Source organism: Nomia melanderi, chromosome 5, assembly GCF_051020985.1.
Source record: "Nomia melanderi isolate GNS246 chromosome 5, iyNomMela1, whole genome shotgun sequence".
NCBI lineage: Eukaryota > Metazoa > Arthropoda > Insecta > Hymenoptera > Halictidae > Nomia > Nomia melanderi.
Window position 1 is genome coordinate 8,202,164 of NC_135003.1, and position 24,151 is coordinate 8,226,314.

The 24,151-nt window shown below is 33.7% G+C and overlaps 1 protein-coding gene across 8 annotated transcripts in view; it reads right to left on the reverse strand.

Moving 5' to 3' along the window:
• The window catches only part of Tomosyn (syntaxin-binding protein tomosyn), a 78,002-nt gene that overhangs the window by 45,216 nt on the left and 8,635 nt on the right, over window positions 1-24,151 (reverse strand). For all 8 annotated transcript variants that reach the window (XR_012998706.1, XM_031985813.2, XM_076368067.1 and 5 more), the window contains exons 2-3: window positions 8,995-9,092; window positions 169-351 (exon numbers count right to left, since the gene is read on the reverse strand). Coding sequence is in view for 7 of the 8 variants with exons in the window: in XM_031985813.2 (XP_031841673.1) it covers window positions 169-351; window positions 8,995-9,092 (281 nt within the window). In the remaining variant the exon portion in view is untranslated. The remainder of the gene's footprint in view (window positions 1-168; window positions 352-8,994; window positions 9,093-24,151) is intronic.

Sequence of the window (24,151 nt, forward strand, 5' to 3'; positions counted from 1 at the left end):
ATATATTTCCTTTATTACTTCATTAAATTGGAATTATTTATAATTAACAAATAGTTGAGAAATAAACAGTGTCTTGAAATTTATGTACAAATTTATGTGAAATTTATGTGAAATAAATATGTAATATAAAGTAAATATTATAGAAAGTATGAAATAATAAAGACTGACCTCTCTCTCTGAAATTTGAGACTCTGTACGACCTGTGGGATCTTCTGCCGGAAATTCCATAGATGCAAGGTGTCATCTGCTGTAGCGGACACCAAAGCTCCCTCGTTCACTAAAAACTGTAATTGTATCACAGCTGAACATCCCTCGTGTTTTACATGCGCATCTACACCCGGCCGACCTAAACTGTTTTCGTCAGGATTTTAGTTAAGGATAATATGAACACAAACTACATAAACAATGCCATCGCATTGTTATCTTCGTTTAATCATTTTTTTACAGAGTGCCGTTTAAACACGGATGAAAACTGCTGCTACGAATTTATTGATTTTTATTATAACACGAGTATATAGCTTACATGTATACTTCAATTAATTGAAACGCAATAACTTAATTGGAACAGATAAAAATATTCTGCTGTGTAACAAAATTGCTTCAGAGACAATTAAAAAATTTTAATTGAATTTTTTTTTAATTTATCACCTGCTTCAATCCATTTTAAACAATTTTTTAATTAGTTTACTACCGAAAAAACAATTACTCATCAAATTGGGGAACAGATTCAACTTTTCATGCAAATGTTGATTGCCATCGACAACTTTTACACTGATAATTGGATGAATTTAAATAAACAAACATTTTTAAAATAACAATAAACTATGTTTTAGTTTACAGACTGTGAAATCCACATGAAATTGTTGAATTATTTATGACCATCATTTTCAAGGTATTAAAGGAGCAGTTTTTACTGTAACCACCGTTCGATACAGCAATTAATTATCTATGGAATAGAGACAAATTAGACTAGCGTAAAATGTTTTCAGAAGACCACAACGTGCAGCACGTGCACCGCGGCGACCGCCAATATTTCAAGACTTCAAAGAAGCCAAGAAAAGCTTGTCAGAATTAAAAAACAGAAAATAAGTTCTTCAAACAGCGTAAGAGCCTCTATAATCCTGGATTAATCGTATGGAAAAAAATTCAGTACACGCGACAGAAAAAAGAACATAAGCGTACCACCACCGTTCTTCTTAAAAGTAACGGCTTTAATCTTGTCGTTCTTAAAAACTTTGATAACAGCAAATTCAACATGGATTAATAAGGCTTTTCATATTTTTCGTTTAATGTAACTTTCAACACACAAAATTAATTTGTCTGTGATTTCAGTTTTTCGTTGAACAGTTCATGAAATTTCGAAATTGCATACACGTTGGCGATGCAGTTACGACTAAAGTTTAATGAACACTCGCACATAACGAATCGAGTGAAGTTCACTTTACTGGGTAACAACTGATCAGACAATCAAAATATTTTGAACTGTTCGAATGTTTGAAGTTGAGCGTTGTACCATGGGTAAAGAGGAATTAACAAAGTTAACCAACTTCCTTTCGGCAAAATAAATTTTGTGCACCGGAATGATTTGTTGAAAATTAGGTTGGACAAATGTATTAAAATTACCTATTAATAATTCATTTATTAAATGTATCAATTATGTTAATTTTTTAGACATCCGCGGTAATTCTAGAAATATATACTGAGAAATGTTTGTTTAACCATTTTATGTAGATTTATAAAGTTTAAAAATTACTTTGTTATTAACATATTGTGCAATCTTTAAATGAAATTTTCTGAATTAAAATTCTGCTTGTATTCTTCGATAAGTTGCAATAAAGGAAACTAGGTAGGTCAACTGAAAACCGAGATAACATTCTAAAAAACCCAACGTCGGTCTTGGTCGTCAGTGCAACCAATCTAACGCCGCGTTATCACGTGTGAGTTTAACATTTTCCTGGGAACCTTCTGTTCTGACGGTAAATAGTTTTGTAAAATATTTTCGTAATCCAAAAAATGAACAACAAAAACCAGAGACATAGTATTTTCCAATAACTATAAATTGGTTTTATATCTTCATCGAAAATATAAAAAAAAAAGTCACTTTGTAATAATATTTTATGTACTAATAAACTTTACAAGATAATTCTTATTTATGACGACATAATATAACTTTTTATAATACCCCTTATATTTACAGGATAATAGTTTCTTTAATATTTAAGCTATCGTTCATAAAAAGGGCATCCGTTGTTCCAGAAAAATATAAATTCCTTTATAACTACAAACTTTCAAAGTTATTATCAGAATACAGCTCAGTATGGATGACATGATAAAACTTTTTTTATTTTACTCATAATCCCTTACAACGTTCGCTCAACTTTTCGAAATTTCTGCTTGTGCAAGAAAGTTTAACGTAAGCAAACCTATTCTTTATAATTCTTTAATTTGCGAATGCTGATCTAATCCACACTCGTTCGTAAAAGCGAGATCTAATTAACAATGTAATCACTCCACTCAATACTGGATTAACCCTTTCAATGAAATATTTAATCAGTCTTCGGTAATATTTTTATGTCACAAAGGTTCGCGAGTTCGTTCGTGACATCCAATTTTCTCAATTCTCCCCCTATCATTTTTTTTTACTTCCACTTGTTCGTGCAATCATTGATTTTCGTTATACTTAATACACAGAAGATCGATTCCCTTGCACAGACCGTTTCAGAGATTTTATTGAGCAATAAAGCGCGACGTTTAGTGGAAAGTAGTTACTTTGTAGAGACTGGCTGTATCTCGATAGCAACCAGGAAGCTTATCGAGCTGTGATGAGCATCCACTCTCTGGTAACTCTTTAGTCGGCAGTAGACCAATAGGAGCACCCACGTGAGAGAACACACGGTTGACGAACCATGAAACAACCGTGCAGTGTAATGAATACGTACGGATTCGATAATTTTACTTATATTTCATGGGGAGGACTTGCAGAGAAAGCATCGTTCGTTCGTGTGTAGGCCACTTGATAAATCTTATTGGTGATGCGTGCCCTATGAATTGGAAGCCGGAGTGCACTTACACGAACGGCTCTCGTTGCGCTCGCCGTGGTTCCGTTTCTCTTTTGATCGTTAGATACACACGTTCCCGGAGTTTCAGAATCGCAACATGTCGAGCGAAAAATTATGGAGTGCCCTTTTGATTGACGCGCGAGAGAGAAAGAGATAGGGAGAGAAACAGAGTCAAATTATTTGAACGCGTATAACATCCATCGGAATGATCTGAAAGGTTTCGGTGAACGCGCAGTCGATCGCAGAAGTCTGCATACGACACTCGAGTCTTGAATATTTCCAATAAAAGACGAGTGTTTTGGATGATCTATTCGTGTTCGTTCATTTGCAATTTTGTTTAAATCAACGTGATAATTATTATTTATATGTTAACATTTTTAAAACACGGAGAAATTTTTCTGTAAAGGCACTCTGTCAATCATCGACGAGTGTCGACGATAAAATCAGTACTTGCAATTCTTTAAAACAAAATAAAAATGTGAAGCTAGCTTTGAAGCCGAACGAATTTTTTCAAGCGTATTTTGTACGTATAGAATATGAAAAAATTTATTCATTTATACAATTATACGGAACGGCAATCAGTTAAAAAGGAAATATGTAAATCATAAGCGCAATATTTTGTATTGATGAAAATGTCTGCAAGGGGCTCTGCCACAATCTAACATTAATGCACGATAAAATGGAGGAGTATTCATTGTTTCACTTAACAGGCAATTACACGCTAAGTGTTTCTGCGATGGAAATTTAGAGATGAATAACAAACTCTCGAGTGAAATGTTCGGTGCTCCATTTAATGGATCGAAAACAATCGTCACATCTCGGTTAAAAAACAAGGTATTAACAGACTAATTACTGTAATGTGCTTCCTTCCGTTTTATTTATGACGGCGACTGTCAAATAACTAGGTTAACCAGCTTCTGATCAATACACAAAGTTAATCAAAATTATGTTGATAATTATAATATTCTTCAGCTACAGCAAAATATTGTCGTCTTCTGGGAATAAATAGAATTATCAACATAATTTTATTTCAATTATGATATATTTAATTAAAAGAACGTGCTTCGATATTGAAATTAAAAAGATAGAAACAAGTAAAATTTATCAAATGAGTTTCACCACGAATGTCAGACCACGCCCAAACCAAATGATATCATTTAATGAATCATCGATATTCGTGACAATTTTACTTCAAAATCCACCATTTATTATAAACCATATATTTCTTATAAAATTTCTAATTGATGTCATTATCAAATTACAAATAAGTACTAAGTTGTGCTTTTTTCATATTTTTAGTTTTATTGTTGCTTATTATAATAGACATAATAATAATCAACTTTTTTGTTTGTAAAATATAAAAATGTGTATAAAATAATAGAATAAAAGTTACAATGATATTTAATAACATTTTTACCTTATATTCAATTAAGTAAAAGGTACCAGGAAAAAATGTTCTGTTCGACATCAGCTTCCCTGAACCATTTTACGAAAACGTGATCTTGCATAAAGATCAGCAATCCGGTAATGACAATGTAAATGGCGAGATTCATTATGAAAAAGCAGCTGTTTTAAAACTCGACCCTGATATGTGCATCGATAAAAGGCATTACAGCAAATAAATTAATATTCCTCTGATGCAAATTAGGGAATGTTCAAGCACCGTCCAAAAAAAAAAAAATACAAGTAGTGTACGCCATTATCATTAAAATTATATAACGTGGCTGCGTTCCTCGTTGTGTATGCATAAAATTCTAATGGAACTTATGAACTAATTAATTAACTGTTGTAACAACGAAAAAATTCCACTCGGGAACAAAATTAACAACGAATGAAAATGATAATGTAAAAAGATATATAGAAGAGATAGAAAAATGTGTACTAATACGTGTGTACGGATGAAAAAGTTATGAAGACGAGAACGGATTTGCTGAAGAAACTCGGTAATTTGAGGTGAAATGTAGGTTAATTGCGTAGTTAGCTACTTTTCTCATTTACAAAATGAACAGCTAATTTACGAACGCGACGAAAGATACGTACGCGGGAAATATATGTGTAATTTGGCAAAGACAAAGGCTGAACCACAAAATGTTTGTTTCGCCATTAACAATAAAATATTAAAACACCGACGGGGAACGACTACAAAAATATTCCATTCACTGCGCTTATATGTTCACGTTTTTAATAAGATGTTCTCGTCAGTAATGATAAAATTGCTCGTTCCGAATGCAGATGGCACAATTATACTCACATTTCTTTTAACAAATAAAAGAAAATGGAATTATGAAACGATTGTACTAAGATTGAGGAAGCATACTTTCAATTATCTATTAAAATAGGAAAAGTATTTCAACGTAAAATAGAAATAATACTGTACTAGTATTTTTTGGTTTAGGTTATCTGATGTAAATTCATACAAGCCTGAAACATACAATAGAAAAACATTTTGTACGAGGAACGTCAAGATATTTTAAGCAAATTAATATCTCACCATTAGATATTGCAATAAATCGAGAAAGGAAACAAGAAGTATTACCAGGGGAAATTAAGATCAGTCCAGGAAATCCATTTAAATTACTTACTTCGAGAAGCAAAAAATTGTAATAGGAAACTGGCACTCTCATACTTCTTTGATTTCATGTATTTTAATCAATTAGTAAGTACGATTCTCATAAAACAATTAATACGAATCGGACTTTATAAATCTCTCCGAATTAAAAATAATTAGCAATAGTTACGTAAGGTGTGTGAGTTTAGAAGAAAATCTAACGAGTGCGGTCGCAAAAGCAGATTCTAGTAATTACTGTAATCGTGAACGCGAAACCGTACAACAACTTTCACAATAGGTAGATAAATTGGCCAAGTTTCGTATACAAGATTTGACAAAAAGTTGGACTATTCTACGTGCAAATCGTTTACCATTAATTCTACAAATAATTATATAAGATTACGTTGAAATACTTTTCTGTCTTTTTCTCTCTAACACCACTGAAATATTTTTTTCAATTTCCATCTCTTTCGCGGTGAACGTCTTTTTAACGCCCTTTAAAGACAAGGAAAAGGAAGAACTAAGGCATTAGGTGAAACGACTTCACGTTCCTCTCGTAGACACCGGCTTGGAACATTCTGCATTCAAGGAAATGTATTTTCTAAAAGTTTCATTCAAATAGCTTTAAAACTGACAAAAATGACAAAATTTTAAAATATAGCTTGGATATTAATATAATCAATTTTATAATACAATTGAAGTACTGAGAATCATAATATAAATTATGCGACACGTGTTCCTCGGAATACTAAATTTCATCTAAGTTATCAGGGAAAACTAAACAAATTTTCCTTTGCTGGGCACATGATGTTCAGAGATTGATCTATCTTTAAAATATCATTGTAACATTAAATATACTTTTCCCAGCGATCGGAACAATAATGAAGTGTATCGGTACCAAGCAGAAATAATTTAGTAATTTTGTAAAAAAGACTGTGAGAAGGGAGAGGGATGATTGCAGAATTGAAAGACGTTTGTTTGCAACGTCAACACGTCGGAGTCCTAGCGAGAGCAGGGATGGCCGGGTTACAGAAGACTGACACTGTCCAGACGCAGTGTCCTTGGGCAGCGTCGCCAATACCGTCAAGTGGCTTGCATACGTTGGGGTTGCACCGAGGGAAGTGTACTCGAGGCGAGGACGCTTTCCCTGGTCAACTTTCCCCGGGGGAAAAAACAATGATCTCGCATAGGTGGGGGTTGATCCTTCCCGAGGTACATTGTGGCGTTGCTTCGGTTACGGACTTCGATTGGAACATTCGCATGAATAGAAAAATGCGTCTCATATAAGCAATCTCCAAATTACTTCCTCGCACAAGTAAAAATATAATAATTCGCTTATACACGTGTATCTTTATTACATCGAGTTGTGTGCATCTTGTACAGTTATTATTCTTTTTATTATTGTTGGAAGGATGGTCGAGTGATTAATGCGTTTCGGTTTATTCGTTTTAAATTACTGATAGCTAAGGAGGTTAGTAGAATGCTGCAGCAAATGAAGATTGTAGAAATGAAAGAAATGATCGATGGATTTGATGGATGAAGCAGAGTTTAATGCAGTAAGTATTTTATGATTAGAGATACAACACAAAGTACATATACAGTCCATATAAAAAAATATACAATACAAATGAGGATATTCAAAGCTTAACGTACCAGTATTGAACAGAATTTTATTCGGATATTACTATGTAAATGAAGCAATCGATTAAAAAAAATTCATTTGATTAATCATCTCATGTAAAGATTTGAAGCAGTCCGAATAATGTTCAACTTCGGTTCGTGCTCACAATAAATAATATACAAATAACAGGAATAAACAGAATAACAAACTACGAACAGATACATAAAACAGATCCTTTTTGATATCGCACAAACGTAAGTGAAATTCAAATTCAATTGTTACAAAAAAGGAAGTCAGCTGTTCACAAAGTTTATCACGAATTCTTTTACTTTTTTTTTTGTATCCTTCCTACAAAATCAGCATTCTTCTCTCACCGGTTACAAAGCCTATACAGTAACTCTTCAAAGGATTCGTAAATTTTCGAACGGGTCGATTCGAATGTTTCGAAGCGGAGGATCGTTTTTTACCAGATAACGACCCCTTTTGTACCTGTCCCTGACTTCGTCACGCGCGTACCATCCGACATGGACAGAAAGCGAGACGCATCGATGTTGAACACCAACGACAAGCTCATCGAACAACTCGCGAAGCATCAAAGCGGACAGATTGACATGTATCCTTCTGTCAACTTCTAACGATATATGACAGTATTTCTATTTCAAATATTATACTTATGAAACCTTCAGAAATAAATTAGTAGAATTCTTTTGGTGAAAATGAAGCTAATGAGCTTGAGTTTGTTCGAAATTGGCTAAAACCTTTATTTCAATTTTTTTCAAACATTTCTATAGGTAAATATTTAAATTTGTAAAATAACAGAGTAGAATCTCAATGTTATTAGAGAAATTAGAACAAAATATACTAAGCAATAAAGAAATTTTTGTAGTGTATTGATAACTGGTACAGACACGATGTCCGCCATTTTGAAGTTGCGAACGTCTAGTGCAGTCCACTGAACTGACGATCGAGTGATTTGTTGAAATACTATCTTCCCTTCATTTGTGAGCCTCGACCACTACGGTCATTAGCGAAATTTGCAGAAATGAGGATGATATAAAGTACGATCTCTTCAAGAATAAAATACTCGAATCCCTTGAAGCTGTATCAATACTCGTTTTCAGTAAAATCATTTGCGCGATTGAAAGCCAAGCCACACAATAGGATCACCTCCTCTCTCTCAACTAACATTGCTTGAATTTTTTAAAGCTTTTCCTGTAAGATTGAAAACCTATTGTCCCTTCTCGTCCTTAAATATCAGCCTTAACAATTCCAATATAACCCCCGTCACGAACGACGGAAATGACACAGATCTGTGATCGGCAGTTTCATATGTACCAACTCAATCAAATTTAATGATCTTCAGCCGCTGCGGTAGACAAGCTACACAGACTCTGATTTCCTACGAACGGCTTTCTTCGATTCTGAAGTTCATAATGCTAAAAAATTATACAATCCCTCATACACGAAATAAATTTGAAATACGAATTAATTTTGATTAAAAATTGTATCATTATAACAATTTAACGTTCTGCATAATTATCTTTATCTTATTTTTAATGTTATCTACTGTTATCTTATTTTTTAATGTGAAAAGAAGGTAAAAAAAACAGTAAGTATGTAAAACTAAGAAAACAGACATAAATCTGAATAAACAGCATTTAAGAATTTGAAAAACATAAAGAAAATTCGAGCGAGCATGAAATTTCGTTACGTATATATATATGTTGTACATTACGCAAACATTTTGTATGTAATACAAAGGATACATCCTAAGGGAGCCTGATTTGGTACCAATAGCAAGGAGCCTTTGAACTGGATCGAATGCCACTGCCGTCGGCTGATGCGGGAAGCCATGTCTGAATGTCTGAAACATAAAGGCATTTGTTTCATTTCATCTTTCCCGCTTTAGTCAGCTGAAAGTCTATTCAACTCCAGAAGGGCTACAGAACAAACAACGTGAAGTGAAAGATAGCATTGTTCCTGTAGCTTTTCAATGCGGATATATTTAGCCGCATCTATATGACAATTTCAATGCTGCTAATTCCATTCTTCCCCGGCTTTTTTTATATGCTATATACGATTTCAACCCAGCGATCTCTTTTTTCTCTCTATTTCTGAATTTTTCCTACGTTCAAAACTATTTACCTTACTCTCCATTTATTTGCGCCTGTAAACACGGATCACGCGTAATCGTGAAATAATGTGAACATTATTGTCGTCACCATTTACGACGTTCGATTTACGACGATTTATTATTCATTCACGACATACACCGCCGATCGGTGGATGTTAATCTTCTTTTCTCAATTTACATAATTTCGCAGCGTTATGTATTTGTATCTAAATTTATGAACTGTATGCTCATGACTAATGAACGCTAGTATTTACACATTAAATATACATATGCTAACGCGATATGAACTCGAAATTTTATAGCTGACCATGCGCAATGGATGGGTATCTGTTCACATGAAATATTCATATAGTCCTTTGGCGACGTATCTCGTCATCGATGTGTTATAGTGGAATATTAAACGCGAGAATTATCGTTATTTGTCTAGAATAAGTTAAAATATAAAAGTATGTTTATTATGCAGCTGAAAACAGTAAAGTAATTGCGAAGTCATTGCTTTCATTGACTAAAAGTGGAAAGGATAAGGGATGCACACGAGATATGTTAAGTATTACAATTTTTAACAAAATATTTATTCAAAAAATTTCAATTGTTTATGTCTGACATTCTAATTGTTCTGAATAACAGTAAATTTAGTATATTGTCCAACGAATAAACATAGCACAAAAGAAATCAAAGGGAACAATCGCTCTATGTACTTTTTGTTTCAAACAGTTTTCCAATATAAACAGTATCCTACTCTTTTCAGGCATTTTTCGCAACTTTAAGACAAGTTATATTACAATGTCGTTTCATTATACATTATTGATTGCTTGACGTGGTTCCGAGTTGAAACGGAACGCTAAAATTAAATTACGCTTCATTCATAATTCATATTCATAAAATGGAAACAAACAGTGGGACTAAAGCGAACTTTTAAGTCACTTTGGTTAAACAAGGCGGCAACTGCGGCAGATTTTATAGAGTTATAAGCAAAACAGTTAATGTAATTCGTCTACGGAATACGAATACGTTCTAAAATATTTTAATAGAACTTTAATAGAGTTTATTTTAATGGAATAATGTTTAAAACTTGTAATGATCATTTCAAATAAAAATGAACAAACATCAAAATTATTAATTCTTTAAATTTCAAAATATAATACCATTTTTCTGGTATTATAATTAAACTTTAAACTAAACATAGACTTACAAATAATACAAATTTCTTTTTTCTACTAAATTATTAAATACAACGATCCTAATAAATACAACCACGAATGAAATCATAAATCAAGAGATTAAAAATAACAAGTAGATATCAAACAATTTCTCAATATATTTCCGAAAGCTCAGTAATAGCACAAAATCTGCAAGTGAACAAAGAAACTATTCCGAAGAAAGTCTACCGTGAATAAGGAATGTCAATCACTTTTGTACAATGAAAAAATTTCAGAAACTTTTTGTGTCTCCATTGTTCTGCAATGTATTTCTCCCCATCCGTCTCATTTTATCTTCAAGCTATTCTAATTCCTCTCCGTTAACCTCTCTCGTTTCGTCAATCTGCTTCAGTGAAGCTACACGTTCTCCATTTCCTTTATATCACCTTTATTCTTCCCAGCCTATCTTCTCGCCCTAGTTTCACACATGTCCTCGTGTCTCATACTCGCGGCACATCCTGCAACCTTCTTCTTTTATCCCGTTCGGTCCAACGTTTCACACCTTTCTCATCTTATTTTTTAACTTATAGCCCGATATCCAAGCTATCCTATCACACTTCCATGTCACTTCAAATATTTAAGTACTAGCAGCTGTTCGAATGTCCGTACTCTACCTATTATATTGGCAACCGTTCCCGAACGCCCCTTGAATTCGACAGCCAACACACCCACGCCATCCTGTTCGTTATCCTTTCTTTCATCCACTTCATTGTACAACTGTCTTTTTATTTTTTAGCCTTATTATTCCTCTTTCCGTTTCCGTAACTTGTTAACCTTTTACATTACACCCGGACTCCAACTAATTTTTATCTCTTTTTCTTCATTTTTCTTGTTTTCTATTTTTTTTATCGATTTAAATATCTTGCTCTATTGAAGGATAATGTTTGTGATTTATTTCAATATAAGTTTGAAAAAATAGATATAGATTTAATATTCTTCTTTATGTAACAAACATGTTTATCGGCGTAGCAAATTTGTACGTAATTTTGTTTCCCATCGGCTGATTCAGCTGAGAAAAATGTTGCTAACGAAGTTCAACGCGGATTTAATATTTTTCCTTGTGTAACAAAATATTCGTTGAAGTAGCGAGCTTGTCTTTAATTCCTATTTTCATCAATTAATCGCAAAAAGTACTTTAGTTTTCCATAATCACAAAAGTGAAGAAAATTAAAGGGGTGCATGTTGCCAGGCATGTTGTTCAAAGACGTTTCAATTAGTATGAAATTATATATTTCTGTTTTAGTACATAATTTTATAACATGTATAAATATACAAATAAAATATTTTTATGAATCAGTTTATAGAAATTACAAATAAATAGAAGCTTATATTTATCGCTTAGAATTTCATTAGATTAAAAACAGTGTAAATTAGTTATTAAATTTCACAATCTTGTTATTTTATTATATTTTATGGATCCGCATCACGAGGCTTTAGATAGGCTTACGTATAATATAAGTAGATATGTATATGTATACACAAGGCGGGCTGTAAATCGCGATACAAGTGGGGTGAGAGAGATTCTATACCTCAAAATAGGTCGACATGATAGAATAACTTTTTGTCGTACGAAACTTCATGCTCCAGAAAAGTGAATTTGAGACTTCCTAAATCATTTTTACACAGCAATACGTTCCATCATTTTAACCCACATATTTATATGTATTTTTGAAAAGATGTCCCTCTTGAAAATGTTGACAATATATTCAACTATTGCATACAAAATAGAACAATTTTTGAAACATTAAAACACTGAATTAAGTTTGCCTTTTTAAATCTATCAGTTTGACTCGCCCATGAAAAATTGTTATACGTTGATTAGCACATTCCCAAAATATTGCATTGTCAATGTACGTGGGTCTGTAAGTAACAAAGAATAATGCAGAAGAGGAAATGCAGTTAACAAGAGCTCATTAATGAACAATATCTTTCATATTCCCTTCCGCATACTTTCCGGAGTTGATAGATTAGCATTAATTGTTACCGTTGCGCGGTGCATGTATTTCCTTAGAAATAAGTTCGAAATACTTTAATTAAACAACAATATTGTAGACCCTTAGTAAAACATTTATCTCTAGAAACTTGTAATTTTCAGGTTCGTATATCATTTAATAATACGCTTTACAAATTATGTGAATAGAACATTATCTTATCGGATTTATGGTTATCTTTAGACATTTATCTACACATTATTCGAACATGAAGGATTTCCTTCTACATTACTCCTTTGCTTGGCTCGAAATTAATTGACTTTCTATCTTAACTTCTGCACGTGTAAACTTTGGAATTCTCAGAGTAATCTCGTGAGTAATCCCGATGCCAAATTTAAAGAAGGTACCGAATTGGACATTAATAGGATTTGCTGCAAACTTTAAATGAAATAATTCAGTAAAGTAAACAGTAAAGTAAATATAAAAATTTCATTCTGCTGTATGTTATTTGAATGTTTTACTTCTATTTCAAAGATATGTAAAATATAATCTTTAAAATTCAAAGATATCTGTTAATTTACTTAAAATGGTTAACTAGAATTTGTTAAATTACTTCGACATGAATTTCAAGTTATTTTTGAGGTAAAAGTGGTATACTTGTATCTCTATGTAAAAAAGCTTTTTTCAGCAATTACGAAATTGTTTTTAGTTTTAATATTTCATGGATCTTTCGTTATTTAATTTTTTAATAGATTTTTCGCGAGTTTAGCGAAAAAGCCAATTTGTGCTCATCATTTACTGTGAAGTTTTTAATATATTCAAACTTCCTTCCTTCTCATGTACATTTCGCGTCAGTTGTTACCAACAATATTCTATTATATTGAGATCAGGAGATTTCACTGGCCACTCGAAAACACTTATTTCTTATTGATCGGACTAGTTTTCCACACACTGCACAGTGCACGTACGTTCGTACTGCCTACCCGGGACATAAAATTTTCAACGGCGATTTACGTTGCGGATTTATTTATTCTCGAATCCATACATTCTTAAACTCTCAAATGGAGTGTTTACGTGGTTCAGGAGATATTTACATTATTGAAAATTACGGTTTTTAAATATACAATTTTTAAGCATATAAACAATTACATGTATCTTTTAAAAAGTTCTAAAGTTTTATTATTAGCAAACGTTAATCAAAGTTCTTCTTAGATTAAGAAATTCCATAAAGAAACTGTTCTACCACTTTTGTTAAGAAAAAATAATTTATTCCGCAAAATGAATCATATGTTCATTATAAACGAAACAACCTGCATATTATTATTACAAAATATCTTAATGTACTATCACGTTAAAAATTGAACAGAGTTCAAAATATTTTACCAAAAAGATCTGATGCTACGCCATCTAATCTTCTTCGCAAAATTAAATCATAAATCATTTATCAATTAAATCATCACGTTTATTACAAATATTTCCGACACATTCTTAATGCGTGCGGAATGCAAATCCACGAAAAAGTGACGTAGAAATATTACGCCAGCGAAAGAGAAAAAAGTATAAAAGCTTTTATGTTCTTTTCAAACGTTGTACATGAATTAAAAAAATAGGGAGAGGGGAGGGAAGAAAGGAAGAAAGAAAAGGTCCACGGAAATTAGAAAGTATTATGTACACAAAGAGGTAAAAGAGGATACAGAGGGAAAAAATTTTTTAGTATAAAGCCAGGCTTTGGATTAATTTGACACCCTGGAAGGCAGATACATGTTAAAATCGATTTTGATGCAGTACCCGGTGCCTTCCCGCTGGTTGTGAAAACTGCCCTCGTTCCATTTCGGCGTAACAGGGAAGTAGGTTAAAATACAACGATACGAAACTTACGAACACCGCCTGCTTTATTGTATGCCCGATTTCATCTTACCAAAGTCTCCGGTCAATTTCCGACATTTCCGTGCTACGGTCTTACAGGCTGTGTAGATATCAAACTTTAGTATCCATTCAGCCCGTACCAATCGACACACTGCAGAACTACTATACAATAATGTAACGCCGGGTCAGGAGGGAAGGGAATAAGATCTAGATTCTTATCTCTCCACAAACGTTTCACGAGTTCCAAAATGTGCAACGACGGCTAACCCTCCGGGTCTCTCCATCGCTTCTCTTTCGACGAGAGTGGACTTTTATTCTTCGTACGTGATAGATGGGAATTTCTTGTAATTAACTGAACCCTCTGTTTGTCGTTCTTAAAAATAATGCATGACTCATAGTATTCTTGGCAAAAAGTTCTCGATCAAATAGGTAAATTGATCTAAAGAGATTTCACTAAAGAGAAATTACTAAAATTACTAAATTAAGAAATAATAGTAATGGCAATTTTGTTAATGTCTACGGTTGTAGAACTTGCGGGACATACTTTTGACATATCAAAATATTCAATTATGCAGAACGAAATTCGGGTGTATTATTCAGTACGTAAGATGATTCCCTTAACGGAGCAAGAAAATTGAATATTACACTTTATCAGCCTTTGTAAACGAGTTTATCCTGGGATATTTTGAACAAAGTAGAATAATACGTTTCTTCCTCGAAAACAGCGTAATCTTATTCGCAATATTCAATATTTAAGTTGAGAATATTCCGTTTCGTGCTGTATGGGATTTGTACATGATGCATCGGACAAGGATATTACATATTTCATGTGGGTAATGGATTTCACTGATTCTTGTGATACAAATTGTAAAACCTCCCTTTCCTTGTTTTTCTAGTTCGATCATTTAATAACGTTGGTATCGAATATTTAATATTTATAATTATTTATTTTTGCTAAATGGTGAGGAGAGAAAGTTCTATATTTTAAATTCATTTAATACAGTACTTCAGAAATTTACTAATACACAATTTATGATATGTAATATACATTTTGGTTATTTAATAATAAATTGTTCCGACAGACGTCCAAAGAAGTGGTTCAAACGGCAGAGAGGTTAAAAGAACCGAGTAAAGATGTCTGAGGGAGATGTCAAGGAGCTGGTTAAAACACAGCTTCAGTGTCAACGAGCATTGTCTACAAGCGTCACGTTCAGATGTCAAGGAGTTGGTTGAGGCTACCTCAAAGAGTTACCTAGGAGCTGGTTAAGACCTCCACGTCAGATTTCTAGGAAATCAGCTCTAATCTCCATATATGAAGTTTTATTAAACATGTATAAGGTTCCAATACCATAACGTAACACTGAAGTTTCATTCGTGTAAAAGCTAATATTAAAAGGAGAATATACTCTAAGTACATGTAAACTCGTATTTCCAGAAACAGTGACAAATGTCTGAGATCATCGTATGTTTTCACTGATTTTCCAATTTAATAACAAAACTTGTTTCAATCCCTCATAACTACGTTCTATAAGCGGTAGGATTTAAATTGAATGAAATATTATATGTTTTTACTAAATAAATTTATTTGGACATTTTTTAATTAATTCTTTTATAATTTAATTAATTGAATCATTTAAAACGCCACTGTGAGTACAATATATTTATACTTTAGTAATTGTGAAAGAGATTTACGATTATATGTGTCGCATCTGAATTGCTTCAAAGTTCGTAGGAAAATGGTAACAGCGAAAAACAAGAATGATATCATTTAAACCATAGAGGGTAAACGCTCATTGTAGTTGTTCTAACTAAAACTAACAGAATTAAAAACGTCTGAGGGCCCGCTGCTCCCCTCCAGCCCGCCTAAGGCTTGTTTCGTTTGACGGGAAGGGGCGCAGCAACCCTCTGGCGTAGGAGATGTTGACAACTCGGCAACCTTGCGGTCTTTTCTGGTGTTCCGCTCCTCCCGAAATTGCTGTTTCAAAACCTCAGATTTATAAATACATTACAGATATTTATATGAATATAAATCTTTAGGAATAAATGCCGAAAATTCAGTAGACAGAAGTTTGGTTTTTTGATTGAAAATCTCATCAAAATTGGAACAAAATAAAAATGTTTAAACTGCAGACTTCGAAATTTAATGCATATTGTAAAACATTCAAAAATTTTTAAAAAGTATTGATAGCACGTGCATACTGTGATAGAGATGCTTTTATAATTACCTGTAAAATATTTAATAAAACTGCATATTCACGTTTAAGAAAATCCTCAAAGAACATATTACGTTACCATTTTTCACCCCGTTGTAATATTCATATTCGTTTCATTTCCAGAACAACGATATTTCTATTTCTTCTGACATGCATTCGAGAAGAGTGAAACGTCATTAAAATCGTCGATGGCCACTGCGAATGATCCTTATAAGAAGATATGGAAACGCGTCGAAATAAGCGGTAATAAACGCGCAGGATATATGACGAGACACATAAAGATAGATGGCTGGAGGTAAAATGCAGGTTATGCAAGAGGGAGAATGAGAATCTGGCACACATATGGGTCTACGAGGAATTCAAAAGTAGAGCCGGGGAGTGTGCGCGATAAAGGGAGAGAGAGGAAAAGAGAAATGGTACACGAAATATTTGAAATGAGCGAAAGAGGAAGCACGTGGAAGGATGCATTAAGTGAGAAACTGAAGAGGGAGCCGTGCAATTATGCCAGGAAATTTAAAAGGCTACTCAAGAGCAAACGCTACTGAAATAGACTCTTGAATAATACATGACAAAATTTTCCTACAATATCCGTAAATTCGTAACTTAAGCAAAAAGCGCTGAATGTATGAATCCATAAGCGCCACTTATAAACCGATTAAGTGCAAAATTATTGAGTACTTTTCGTTTACAATGTTCAATCTTGAAGCTTAGGGGCTTATGTTTAGTCTGCATACCATATTTTCAAAGTATCCAATTAGATAAGTACAAGTGTAGCTTCTCCTAATACATTAATCGGATTTCCTTTGCAATCACCTTATTCTACGTCTAAATTTACAACAATCGAAGCAAAAGCGTTGCAGCTACGCAGCGTTTGTTACAGCGCGATGTTATTAGATCGGCCAAAAATATCAAAGAAATGTCGTCTTCAGTTACAAGCCGTCTATCTATACATTTACTGCAAGCTTGGCGTAAGTCGATCCATGACTGATTACTGGGGTCGTGTACCATAATGCTTATGTGATCCTGGGTCATACGTTTCAACTTCAAATAATCCTCGATCCAAGTAATAAAACGCGTTGCTTTATGGAAGTAAAAGAGCAAAGAAAAATGAGGATACTGAGCCAGGACGCTGACGTCTTTCTCTCGGATTGTTCACTTCGGGGATTACACAGACAAAATTTATTTCTGGTGGCGTGTGGTCCTGTGGCTACTCTACATCTTCTTTTACGTGACACGATTTAATGATTGTTTAATAAATACCAAGAGAAATCAGATACTATCGTTAATATTGTTAGATACTTATTGTAATATTATTATAAATTTTATTACTATATGCTGTATAATATGTTACTATTCAATTTAGAAAGCTGACATCCCTTTCTATTTCGTATTTCTTTCATACCGACTAAATGCATCTTTAGGACAGTTCGATACAATTAAAAACTTTTCTTTTCAGTTTTAAACCATGATGGAGAATATCGTACGACAATCTGTTTTGTGTTTCCCTAGCTGTACACTTAGAATCGTTGTCCTTTCGGAAGTAATAAGATTTCCAACTCTATTATACCCCCTCATCCCCATTTAGTCCTCGGTTGAAACTTCATTCCAGCCGACGACGCAAATAATTGGATCCGCTCTCATCTGAGAATATTACGTTTTCTCCAAAATTTCATTGGCTTGTTGTAATATTATTTCTCAAATTCACATTTCGTCTGACTATTTTTATTGACCGCGGCCGCCTTTCTGTAGCTGTGTTGCGCGTGTCTATGCACTATGCAGCGTGTTTGCAATAATATGAACTTTGACATTCGACCGTGACGCCATCAAAATGCCAGAAAATAATACCTGCTCAGATCTGAAATTTCTAATTTTTATATTATCGATATGATTCGACACTCATAGTGAATACATTCTTATGATTGGTCTGTGTACGTTCACGCAAACCGATGTTCTCACAGATTAATTTAGGTAATTGAAAATTAATTGGAAATTTACATTCGCTATCTGCGGGCTTGTTAAGTTAAAATAAAATGAACCGATAAATTAAGCGTAATTAACTTTGTATAGGATAATATTCCTAAAAACATTATTGATTAAGAACTAAGATAATTTAATTAAACACTTTGCATCGTTAAACAAACTTTCTCTCATTTTTATTTACAAATTTTGAATCCTATCGATATCTACAATTATCAACGACAATAATTCCCTTTCTTATGACGAAATTGAATTTTTACTTTAAAAATGAAAAATGAAGAATGTTTAAAACTACAAAGACGCAAAAATTCTGTTCTACTTTGTCCTGTAAACCTGAAGTTACATATAAGATGCAGAGATTTCAAATCCACCATCTACTTTGAATAAAAAATACGGGAGCGATAACAGCAAATGCGGAGACATTTGCGAATATCCTTGTACACGAACTTTGTGAAATCCCTCGAGTACAGTAAGACATTTTTGGGCAAGTGCACGGATGTGAATCCTGAGACGGTCTTCCGGAATGTACCATCAAACGGAGGCGTGCAAAGTTTAGGGAACAACGGTTTGACCTATCTGACAAACGAAGAGATGGCCGGCCACATAAACTTGATGACAAGGATGCTCGGTTTGTTCAGAACTACCCTTAGAACATCTGAGAGAGGAGATCGGTCAAAGCTCACGTTGTCATTACTAAACTACGAATTCTTATTGGATTTACAGCTTTCTTAATCTTCAAAAAGTCAATGGAATAATTTTAGTAGTATTGTCAAGTTTCCTGTCGAAGAAAGACTTCTTTTGGAGTTTGGATGGTTATAAATTAATACTTGAAACTTGGAATTTGGCAATGGCATTACATATTATAGCGGACTAACTAGAAAAATAACAAGTTTTTGTTAATTCTGTATACATATATACATATATATATATATATATATATATACACATATGAACATTGTCTAAAACGTATTGTTAACTTTATCAAACCATCGTTGTTTTGCTTCGCTCGAACAATGCGTTGGCTAAACGACTTCATAAACTCTAGGTTTCGTTTTAATTAAATCAGTGAAATACACCGAGAACTTTCGAATTTTGGTGAGTACGGAGGAAATCATTTTTCGTGGTTATAACGCAAAATCAAAATTACTTTGAATAAGTTATACGTCGGAATTGCATAAACACCGGATTTACGTTAAAGTACGAACCCCTCGTGTTACCCAAGTTATTCAATACGAATTCAAATCAATGTTTAACCGATTGTTGTGTACGCATAATGACTTCATTACCGTGGACATTATAATAATATTAATATTGTTTTAAAAAAAGCAACTGTGAAGGAGGAAAATAATTAAAAATAAGAGGGAGGATAAGAGGTCAATCGATACTATTGATTTGCAAGTCAGGAAGTTATGATTGCGGAATAAAATTGCATCTTGTGTCACAGTTAACAAGCTAGCGATTAAATTGTATCCGATATCTGTAAGTATTTAATGATAATTCCCATTGGATTTAATAATATAAAAATAATTCTATTAATCTCGAGGAACTACTCAAGCTAACGAATTCATTATAAATGCAAAGATTCGTACGAAATGAAACTCTTATCAACTATTCTTAGAGAATGAAAAATACATGAAAATTTGTCTTCTTCTTCTGTGTAACTAATACTTTACGTGAATATCAATAATTCTGAACAAAGATGGTTTTACTTCGAAGAGATTTCAATTCGAAGCATAAGACCTAAGACAAATGTTCGTAACAACCTTAGCAGTCTCAAGATGTACAAATCTATTCCACTGAATACAAAAACGGGCTGAGAAGAAATTTTTCACGTAACAATGCATTATACTGTACAAAAAGTCTGTCTGAAAAATGTTGGAAAGTGGCAAGTCTGCGTTAAGTCCCCAGTTTCACGGTAGAAATCTTTCATCGTGGCACGGACAAAAGAAATGGCTCGTTCAAGCCGTTCCGTTGCACACCTAAACGCTTTTTGAATAAAATTAAGCTGAAATTATGATTACAAAGGTCTTTTCAATTATTCATTTTCACAAGAAAAACTTTTGAACATTATGATGTGAAATTTTTATTCAGTTAATTTAATATTTAAAATTAATGCTCATATTCATCGTTTAATTTCTTCAACTCATTTAGCACATTTATAGTACTAAACATTATAGATTCTGTGAAAAAATTAAGTTGCATTTGCATATTTCAACGGCCGTAAGTCGGCCTAATTAGTAAGATCCCTTTGTGTTTGCTTTTCGTTTAAAAAGAACGAAGCCTTGGAAGGCGAACAACAAAATAGAAACAATCCATTGTCTTCGCGGAAGAGGAATGCGAAATTTCGACGGTTAATAAGCGCTGAATTATGAAGTGATTAAAGTAAAACGAAACAATGAGAACGAAACCAAGCATCCACGTACAAATCCTTGCATATCATCGTCTCGAATATCGAGGTTGGCATCAATTCGTCAGTACGACGAGAAAAATCCTAGTGTACAGGTACAGCTCTGCATTCTGCCCATTGTATTTTCGTTGCCGGCGCAAAAAAAAGAAAGAGAAAGCATTATCACTGACCTGTAGCTTAATCCGCAAGCATCCCTGCCCCGACGCCTACAGTTCAAACTTCGAACCGATATCGGGGAAAGATGGTAATAATATGTTGCACCGAAATAACATCGTGGAAATTAACGTTCGCTAATTATCCTCTTACGCTATCTCTACATTTTTCTAAGACACGTTGAAACTACGAACGGACATCAAGGAAGGAGGTAATAACAAGTTGTACCGTAATCATCGGGAAAATCAACATTCGCTAATTATCCTGTTACACTATTCTTCTGTTTCTCTAGGAAACGTAGGAAGGTCCAAACTTCCTTGTAACTCGTAACCGGAAAGTTATGAACTCGCATTGCTGAGGACTAATCTCTGAAAACAGGAATCAAGAAGAAACTTCTTATCTTAATGAATGCTTTCACCGAGGAAAAAAGAGAATAACGTGCTCAACTTTACTCGAGTTTGTATTCTACTTTTCTCAGTCTCTTGTGTTCCATGTAAAGTAAAAGAGTGAAATATAATATATTCGAACAATCTAAGAATAGATTCTTGAGTGCGCGAGTTTCTCCGAGAAGACACGAGGTTTTCGAATAAGAAGAAAATCTAGAGAATCAATATTTGACGTGATATTCAACAATAAAGATCGTATCTCACCCTTTCCTTAGTGTATGACACGCGACATCCGCGATTCATCCGCCGACTTAAATAAAATTCCAACGACGAAAAATAAATTAAACAATACGTGATAAGAAGTTCGTCGACGGTAATAACATGCCGACGTAACTATTTAAAATTATTCCGCTGATATGTACCGTGTCGTGCCACTCAGAACTGTGACCGGCACTAGGAGGGGTGGTGAAGCAGAAAAACACGGCATAACCAACTGTTTGCGTAGTTATGATCGTAATCAGCGCTCTGAATGAAATATTTAACGCTAAGAAAATACATTGTTATCCTTTCAGAGCCATTTTATGATTGAAGACTTTAACGATATAATTTAGACCTGAAAATATTTGTTTGAAATTCACCAGTTTGCAGTGAAGATTTCTTTCTTTTAGTTATTTACTACGATTTTTTCATAGCTTCTAATATATCTTACTTCTTTCTTAATTAACATATAACACACTCACATATAAATATAGAGCTCGAAGAAATATTTGACAAAACTATTTTTGTTGGCAATCTTTAGATTGGAGAGACGAAAATAGCTCACACAGCTAGAGATGAAAAATCGATTTCACCCCATGAACTGTGAATGTAGATAAAAAAAAATTCAAAATGTACATTACATTTGTCAAACATCATTCATTTAACCCTTATATGCATGGCATTAAGCGCTGAAGATTTAATTTAACGTGTGGTCAGCGGCTATTATGAATTTGTAAAATGCACAGTCTCTTGAGAAAGTTCATGAGTCGATGAAATGCTGTATACAAATATACATCAGCCAGCACCGATTTTAATAGATAATCAAATTAGAAGACCTTCCGAGGTGAATGTGAAGTTGACAGACTCAGTTCTCAGCGATAATAACTGTTGTGAAGAGGTGAAACAGATTCCGGGACACGTGCCAATCGGAATGTCAATCTCGCTTATTTTGACAGGTTAACAGCTGCAATCTGATTAAGGTGTACTACACTTTCTCACGCCATACGCTTGTAACGGTCACACGAATATTGTTTTTATCGTGCCCACGGGGCCACTGCAAGTTTTCACGAATGAATTCTGATCGGACAAGTGCTGGCGCCTGTGTTCCCGTCTAATAAATAAAAGGTCGAAGTCACTGGAGAGTATAACATTTCGAAGCGTCAGCTATTATCCGGGACATTCATGTAATTTTTCACGAGACACAAATGGACGCAGACATAAAATATATATAGGAAAATTTAAAAAAGTAAACGGTGTAATTTTAAGTAATAAAAGTCAGAATTCAGTGTGAAATATGGTAGCGAACACGATGAACATTTAACGCTTCGTCTACTGAAAATTTATTAATAAATTCTTCGATTCTACATTTAAAAAAAAGGTTTATCAGAATATCCAACAAACTAGTAATTTGTTAATTGGGCAATGAAAAAGTATATCTGACAAGCCAATATGAACTGTTTGCAAAACTATAAAAGTTTCTTTTGTTCCAACTTTCTCCCCCTAAACTGTCGTTTCACGTGTTTCAGCTCAATAACACCCAGTTACACTGAATTAGCAAATACCGAAGGTAATGAAAATAGGACACACTACGTGTCACAATATAGTGGCGGTGACAACGGCGAAAGGGAATGATAAACGAGGAGACCAATACTCAGTTACAAAGGAATGCCAACACTGATATCCTTCTGATCCTGCGACACACGCCGAAGCTCTTGGGCTTTACAACTTTGCCTGGTCGGAGAATTCTCTGGAAATTTTTCATCCCACGGTTCTACTTCTTTTTTGGAACGGTTATCAAACGCTTTAACCTGCTTGAAAACGAGCCAAACTCGCGTAGTTTAAAACTAAAGTAAAACCAGAACTAGGAGATGAATACTTCAGTCACGCAGGATCATCAGGACATAAATCTTATTAGTCGATAGATCGTTACAGGATGTTTCAGAAAATATGGAATCTCCCTAGGGATGACCTCCGTGCATTAAAATAATGAAAAAAGTTCCCAGACACACACTCATCGACATGTAACGAAACATTTTAAAAAAACGGAAAAAATAACATGAAATTATTTGAAAGTTACTGAAGCTTCAATACATTTTTACGTAATGAAAATCCTCTCATCTGTATATAATTACTGGTTTTGTTTGCCATTTTATTTAAACACACTTTTACCATTATTAAAGATATACGTATAGTTAAACGAAGATTGCTGTAACAATAAAATGTACACATCATTGCTTTTACGAAGAGAGTATAGTTGGGAGTATGTAGTTCTCTTCGAGCCATTAATCTTTTTCCTGTAACTTGCATTTTCTAATTGCAATCGGAACAGAGATACGAGTTGTTCCAGTTGCGTGACTCAGCTTGCATATTACGATCGAGTTGCAAATCTGATTTTTACT